The sequence below is a fragment of the Castor canadensis genome, chromosome 2, assembly GCF_047511655.1.
Source record: "Castor canadensis chromosome 2, mCasCan1.hap1v2, whole genome shotgun sequence".
Taxonomy (NCBI): domain Eukaryota; kingdom Metazoa; phylum Chordata; class Mammalia; order Rodentia; family Castoridae; genus Castor; species Castor canadensis.
The window spans coordinates 92574690-92582947 of NC_133387.1; the positions used below are offsets into that span (position 1 = coordinate 92574690).

Consider the following 8258-nt stretch of genomic DNA (forward strand, 5'->3'; position numbering starts at 1 on the left):
ATTTCAAAATACATTGTGTCCATGTATGCAGATGGCATAATAAAACCCATTGAAGGCTGTTGAAAAATAAGAGGAGAAAGGGAAAGAAAGAGCAATAGAGGGAGTTAATCTGATCAAATTCCAGTACACACGTGTGTGAAATACAGTGAACCTTTGTACAATTAAGATTCACTAATTTTACTAAAAGAAATAATAAGAAGAATCCTTTTTGCAGAAGAGCTCCTGTTGCATGAGTCAGCACTCTTTCTTCCAAGGGCTTCTATTTCTGGCAGAGTGAGGAGACCATCTGAATGCCAGGTAGTAGCCTCAGAAGGGGCTGCTCTCTCTTAATGAGGGGCGGCTGGATGTGCGCCAGGCCAAGAACTCCACAAGAACCAGCAACAGCTTGAAAGTGGGCTGTGTGGGGAGAGGATCCAGCCAACACAGGGTTTTCAGAGTTCACTTTGGAAAGCTTCTCTAATTCATCTGAAATCTGGAGGCATTGACTTCATCTTTTTGCCTTCCACCTTCTTTCTGGGGCATTTGTGCTGTGAGTCACTCACCAAAGACAATCCTCTGACAGAAGTAAGGCAGACAATGATGTGGAGAGGTCCAGATCCCCAAGAAAGAATGCTTCTGGGAAGTAGTTCAGTTCCCAGATCACAGCAAGGGAGAGGGGTGCTCATCAGTGGTACCTAATAAAGGCACAGAGAAGGAAGGTGCACTAGAACATTGTAGAGTGCTGGTACCGATACACTTGACCTTCCCCTCCAGATTAGTACTGGAAACTTTCATTTGCCCCATGCTTATGTGACTTCTCAGACCAATGGAGTGGTCATGGTACCTGATACTCATACAGCACATACAATTCAAGAAGTGTTTTTAACATTCATATTAGACCTTGACACTGAGTGCCTTGGCCAAAGTCATGTAGCTGCAATGAAATGAAAGTGTCACAGCCCTTGGTACCATGGGCTGGCCCTCAGTCTATACTCTGTGGACCATCAGCTATGAAGGAGTCTGGGTCTTCTGTCACTTGAGCCCAGGCTTCTCCTTTATATCCTGCAACCTCTAGTGAATAAAGTCTGAGCTCTGTGCATTTTTGCTCTGTAGTAGTGCACAAATCAGAGGAGACGCATCAAGATACAGGTTCACTCAGAAGCCTCATTGCCTCAGAGATACCATCTACCTTTAGGGAAGTTCGTACCTGTATGGACCTCTGTTGAGAGTGATAGAAGGTAAAGCAACCCTAAACACTGTGAATTGGGAGTGAGTTTACTGTTTTGAATGTCTCCCTAGAAGGGAAACACTGAAGAAAGGAAGGAGAATAGCACAGCTTTAAGGCCCTATGGCTTGACCTCTCTAAGCCCCACCCGGGAAAGGGCAATGATAATTCTCGCTCCTTGGGCTGGCATGAGAACTGAGATGTTTCATGCAGATCTGCCTTGAACAGAAAGACAGACTCATCCTGTGAACCTTGAAAAGCTTACGCCTTCCTCCACCAGCCTTGCTGCTGCTACTTTTGTCTGGACAGGCAGCAGGCCCTACTCTGTGTTCAAGCTGCAACTATTTATAACAGTGAGAGATGTGCAGTTGCAATGTGCCAATTTTCTTTAATGTGGCATTTTCTCTCCTCTCTTGTAGGAGGTGCTTGAACTTGCTTTCTCCATCTTGTATGACTCAAACTGCCAATTGAACTTCATTGCTCCTGACAAGCATGAGGTAAGAGTCTCGGTGGGGTTAGCTTAGGAGAAAATATTACATTGTCTCTAGAAAAATCAACACAAGGAAAAATATTAGAAAGGAAGAAATTTCATTAAAAAAAAAAAGCCTGCCTGAGGAAAATCATGAACAAAAGGGCTTCTCGTTGTCTTAGAATAGGATAGAAACCTCTTGAAAAATGGCCAGTTTCATAGTTCCAACTTCCTAGTAACTCAATTGACAGTTTATGTGTCCTGGTCAGATTTCCATTACTGCGACAAAATACCGTAGACAGTCAATTTAGATGGAAATCAATTGAGATGATTTCAGAGGTTTCAGTTGTAGTTACTTGGCCCCATTGCCTTTGGACCTGTGATGAGGCAGAACATCATGGTGGGAACATGTGAAGAAGGAAGCTGCTCACCTCGTGGCACTGGAAAGCAAAGAGAGAGGAAGGGGCCATCATTCCAGTATCCACTCCAAGGGCACACCCCCAGTGATCTCACTTCCTTTTACCTCTTAAAAATTTCACCACCTCCCTCCCAATAGCACCACAGATTGAAATGCACACTGTTAACACCAGAGCCTTTAGGGAGTATTCAAAGTCCAAACTACAACTTCCTACTAGTAAAGAAAATGGATGCACAGATACCTCAAATTCAGCAAAAACATCATTGTTAGCCCAAAGGAAGAAGCCTCCTGCCCTGCCTAGAGCTCTGTTTTTTGGTTGAATATTTACTTTGGGGTCTGGATTTTCCCAAGATAAACTAGTCTCTAGCCTTTAAAACATCTGATGAAGTAAGGTTCTCTACCATGGTTCTTTATGCTATTTTAAGAGGTTTAGGGCTGTCTCTGCTGTTGGAATTTTATTTCCAAGATGCTTTTATCCCTTTTTGACATCTTGTTATATGTATAATTTGTTTCTCTTCTTGAAACACGCTGTCAGCTATATTTAAGATATTTAGCATAAATCTAGGAAAATGCATTTGTAAGATAAAGTAGCAGTTATGGTTGATTTAACTTTTTCTCTTGTAAACTAGAACCCAATATCATGCTTAAAACTTTTATTTTTAGATGATAATATTGAAATTTTTGTTTTGCATGTAGCTGCACAAACAGATTTTTGAAAGGAAGGGAACATTTTGATAGAATCTGACTTTTGTTCCCCATTTCCCTAGGAGATTCAGCTCATTTAGAAGGTATTTAGTATCTGGTTTTCACTGGTTTGAAGCTTTTGAATAAAACTGCACATCCCAAAGAAAGAGAAGAGATTAGACACAAATCCTGCATTTAGAATGGTGCTTAAATATAATTCTGTGTCAGTTGACATTTCGTTTGCAGAAGGGTAAGACTTTGTCTTCATCTTTCTGAAAATAGATTCTGTGTCCTACTATTTCTGTTTTTAAGTGAATTTATGGTCATGCACAGGACGACATATTATATAGGACAGTATAGAACACTACTTAAAAGAATAGAACTTTGAATATTACTAAATCAATGCCAGGCTATTGTCCCCAGTGTGTGTACATTAATTGAAGATAAGGACAAATGCTCTGGGACTGCCAGATTTATATTCATATCTGCCACTTATAGATGCAGTGAGGAGAAAAATTCCATACACTTAGGAACACTTAAAATTTCTTCAAAACAGTGCATATCTATTATCTCATTTTCTTTTCATAATCACTCCATAAAATACTAAGTTCTATTGTAGATATCCTCATTAGTCAAAGGAAGGGAGAAAGGCCTCCCAAACTGAATAATTTAACAATGGAAATGCCATATGTAGATAGATAGATAGATAGATAGATAGATAGATAGATAGATAGATAGATACATGCATGCATACATAAATACATACATGCAGAGATCCTCACCCAATCCTTGTACAACTCTAAAAGAAGCAAAACTATATCATCCTCACTTTGTAAACAAGGAAAATGAGGCACAGGAATGTTAAGAGACTTCCCAAGGTCACTCAAGAAGAAAATACCAGAGCTGGGATTTGAACCCTGGCAGTCTTGCTCCAAAAACCCTTTTCCATTAGCCATCACCCAGTGGAGGGTTTTCTTGCCAGTCCAACCACTCAACTTCAAACACTAATCAACTTTGAGTCAGTCTGACTTCATCTACGCTCCCATCCAGTCATATATACACACCCATATTATTTTGAAGCAAATTCAGATGTCATTTTATAAAAAATTCCTGTACGTATCTCAATACCAGAGTTCATTTTGAAATATAACTGCAATATTATTATCACACCTAAATTAGTCATGTAGTGGTCCTAATCCACAGTTTTCAGATTTCTCTAATTGTGTGTTTTTACTTTTATACTTTGTTCAAATAAGAATTGAAATGATGTGTATGCATTGTAACTGGTTGGCATGCTTTTTAGGTTTCTCTGAGTATGTAGGTTCCTCTCTTTCTCTCACAACCATGTGCATGTGTTTTCCCCCTTGCAAGTCATTTTACTGAAGAAACCAGGTAATTACTCCTGTAACACTGTGGATAGTCTGGATTGTGATAACCAGCAGCAGTGGTGTTTTCTACTTTGTCTTCTTGCCTTTCTTTTTAAAATGTTTGATCATTGCCTAGATCCTTGAACCCTCTAGAGACTGCAAAAGGTTGAAACCTCAATTACATCATTCCATCTTCATTTATTAGTAGGATGTATAAAATCAAACTCGCCTCATCAACGTCTTGGTTACCCTAAAGTTTTACAAAATATATGATAGGCATTGCCAGTTTTCAAAATAATAAACACTTCTTCAAGAAGAGCAATGAGATGTGTTTAGGTGGCTTGAGTATCACTGTGAAGTTGTGGATTTGAAAATATTTCTGACTCAAGATGCTTCAGTTATTGTGATTTAGTAGTGTCCAAATTATCCTGTCTGGGGCAAGTAGGTCCACCATCAAACCATCTTTCTGGTATGACAAGATACTGTATGTTCATTTTGTATGTTTCCTGCCCTTTCTGTATGGATCCTGGCTATTTTTAATTGGAAATAGTAGTGAACAACCAGAATCTGGGCATAAGATGTGTTTATTACCACTTGGTCATTATTTTTAGGCCTTTAGGGGGACAGAGCTAGAAGTTATAATTTTTTAAGATAAAATATGTCATGAGCTGATAATTCCAACTCAAATTCAGTAGTACAGGGTTTTTTACTGATTTGTCAATACAGTTTTTAATGAAATTTTCTGTGCTTGCTGCTTCTCAGAAGAAATACTCCTGTGGGATAATTAATCTGTACCAGGAAACTGGCCGGGCCTGAAAAGGCTGCACACACAAAGCAGTACCCCTAGGATTTATGAGTTACCATGAAACAGTGTCAGAGTTGTAAGGGGCCACCCAGAGCACAGCATTTGGTGGTGCCCATACTTGGGCAGAATTATCTGAGAAGCTAAAAGCTTCCTCATCTCACAGGGACAAAATAAGGATCTCCAGGGTGGGAACTAGGTGTCTATTTCTAACAAGGTTATTTGTGAGGAAACAGATGGTGATACATGTTCAGAATCTGACTGAGGTATTCCTGAGGATACTGATGCTTCCAGAAATCCCTTAGCACCAAACCTATATTTAGATGGGTTAAATGCTTTGGGCAAAAGCCAAGGTAAAACCAAAGCCTAAAGTTCATTGTTGCACTCCTCAGACGCAGATCTCATGATACACCCATGATGCACCTCTTCTGCTTAAAAAGATGATTGACATGCATCATGGAAGATTGCCATCACATTAAAGTGACTGAAGACTTAGGTAATGCTTGCAGTCTTTTATGATTCTGTTGAGATCTGCTTGTCATATTCTGGAGCACAGCCCAGGTGGCTACAATGCAACACTTAGGCTAAGTAGGATCTGAAATTACACCTTGACTCAAAGAAGCAGAAAAAGACTGGAATCTGCAGCCTTGTTGCTACAAGGAAAACAAGTCAGAGCACTTGCCATTACAGAATGTTGTTTAGGATCAGGGACAACAGAGAAGCAAGCAGAGCATCAGATGCTGGGAGCAAAGGTGGCTCCCTGACGAAAGCATCAGGTATCACAGCTCTCTTTCCAGGTCAAGGCAGGACCCTAGTCTCTAGGAGGAAGCTGACAAGAACAAGGCACATCCTCAGATAAGTGAAGCAGAGCTCTTTTCCCTCGGGAATTCATAGTCTAGTGGAGAGGCAAAAGGCTATAATAAATTTTATGAGAAAAGAACCAAACCCTTAGTTGTGAATTCTGGAGATTTTTCCAAAGTAGATGATGTATCCAAGAATCAGGCACCAGAGAAACCCTGGGCACCGGAGACACGGCAGATGAGGTCCCCAGAGAGGCAGCCAAACCACCTCCTATCAAGATCACCCAATAGTGTTAGCCAATTTGGCCCTCAGACTTTGGGCAGCAAAGGTTATTTCCTAGCACTTTTGCTGAGAAACACAAAGGTAATACTACTTCAAGGTGGGGTGGAGCTGTCATTGTGCACATTAGCGATCAAAGAAGACTGGCATATATTAGCTACTAGACCATGAACTATGGTGTCAGAAAGAAGCAAGCTTGGCCTGCTGCCTGAGTCCAGGAGTGTTGGGATATATCCCATGGATACCTTAAAGCCAGGGACTCACCTGGGGGCTGTTTGCAATATTATTCTGCACAGCACAGAAAACCCATATCCTCCGTGTTTCGTGGGGAGACATTTTTGCATGTGAGAGCAAAGTTCTAGAGTCAGGTTGCCTGAGTTCAAATCCCAGTCACTACCACATTACTTCTCTGTGCCTTAATTCTCTTACTTGTCAAACAGAGATGATAACAGAAGTGCCAGACTTATAATATGAAATGACAACACAAACAGAGCACTTCACACAAAACTTGGCACATGTTGAGCACTCATTAAGCAATAGCTGTTTTTACTACTCCCGTAATTGCCATCAGTAATGATCTCTGTTGCCTCTCTTCCTGCCAGTACTGCATCTGGACAGACGGGCTGAATGCACTGCTTGGGAAAGACATGATGAGCGAACTCACGCGGAATGACCTGGACACACTGCTCAGCATGGAGATCAAGCTCCGCCTGCTAGACCTGGAAAACATCCAGATCCCCGACGCACCTCCCCCGATCCCTAAGGAGCCTAGCAACTACGACTTTGTCTATGACTGTAACTGAAGTGGCAAGGCCCAGAAACACCCCTCCAAAACTGGAAAATCTAGCTAACAGGAGAGAAGGGAACATTCCCGCGCCTTGGAACCATCTTTTGGTGGAGGGAAAATTGCAGATCAACCCTACCTTTGGCCTTACCTGTAGTCCCAGCTTTGTTCAACCCCTGGTATCTTACCCACCTCCCTAAATCTGCCAGATTCACTGCTTTGGAATACTGGTTCACTGCAGTTCAGTGGTGGGTACAAGCAAAACCACCTCTAATAAGAGAGCCAAAGGGCCCTTCCATCCTATCCTCTACCAGGCATGTCCCTCCTTCATGGAGCAGGAAAGCCAGCACCCCCAACCTACCCCAAAACTTGCCCACCAAACCAAGATGAATGCCCAAGGCCTGTGTCTGGAAGACACAGCTACCTAAAGAGAAGACCAAACGCCACATCCTTCTTTCCCTTCTCTCTAGGCTCAGCTCACACCACCAAGTTCCATTTGAGTTGAGAACCACTTTCAGATCTCTTCCCTCTCCCTTCCCCGTGCCCTGATTCTCTCCGGTCCCAAGAGCAGCAGCAGCAGCCTCATCATAGTCCTCGCCAGCATCAGGTTCCCCCAAACGGTCCACAGAGCCCATACCTGCTCCGTGTCTGCACTGTGACCTTGACCCACTTCCCTCCATGCTAGCTAGTCTTGGGCTTCCTGTCCCTTTCCCAGCCCAGACCTTTCATTTCCACACACACTCCCAGCCTCTTAGCAGAAAGCACAAATGAAACCAGTAGTCATGCTCAATCTCTAATAGACTAAACCTAAACGCCTCTATGACCGGCTGTTGCTACCCAAGGGTTTGTTGTCACCTTCTCCTGGGGGCTCCTGCTGCAACCCAGGTTCCACAGGATGGTCAAGCTGTCAGACATCCAAGTTTACATCGTTGTAATTATTACAAGTATTTACAATTTGCAAGGATTTTGGGTTATTTTTTTTGCTTTGTTTTTTGTACAAAAGAGTCTAACATTTTTTGCCAAACAGATATATATTTAATGAAAAGAAGAGATACATAAATGTGTGTACTTCCCAGTTTTTTTTTAATTATTTTAACCCCAAACATCTTCCTGAAAATAACATTCCCTTAAACATGCTGTGGAATAAAATTAACTGTGATGAGTTGGGGATCCGGCGTGTTGATTTGTAACCTAGCTTCTTGCTAGTCAGTCTTTAACATCATCTGGGACCTGGTTAAAAATGCAAAATCTGATAACCAACCCCAGGCTATTTGTGTGCATGTTAGTTTTTGGAAGCACTGGTCTAGAGATTCTCAGCTATTGTGAGGTCATTGTCAACTTTGAGCATCAATGAAGGATGTCACTTTTAGGAAGGCATCTTAACTAACTGAGAAAATCAGACTCCCTGTGTAAAAATATGATCTATTCACTTCATATTGCTGCCTCCAGA

The 8258-nt window shown here is 41.7% G+C and overlaps 1 protein-coding gene across 10 annotated transcripts in view; it reads left to right on the top strand.

Moving 5' to 3' along the window:
• Elmo1 (engulfment and cell motility 1) overlaps positions 1 to 7970 on the top strand; it is a 532930-nt gene extending 524960 nt beyond the window's left edge. For all 10 annotated transcript variants that reach the window (XM_074065278.1, XM_020158561.2, XM_074065279.1 and 7 more), the window contains 2 exons: positions 1624 to 1701; positions 6627 to 7970. In XM_074065278.1, the coding sequence (XP_073921379.1) occupies positions 1624 to 1701; positions 6627 to 6827 (279 nt within the window). In that variant the 3' untranslated portion in view covers positions 6828 to 7970. The remainder of the gene's footprint in view (positions 1 to 1623; positions 1702 to 6626) is intronic.
• Positions 7971 to 8258: the final 288 nt, after the last annotated feature.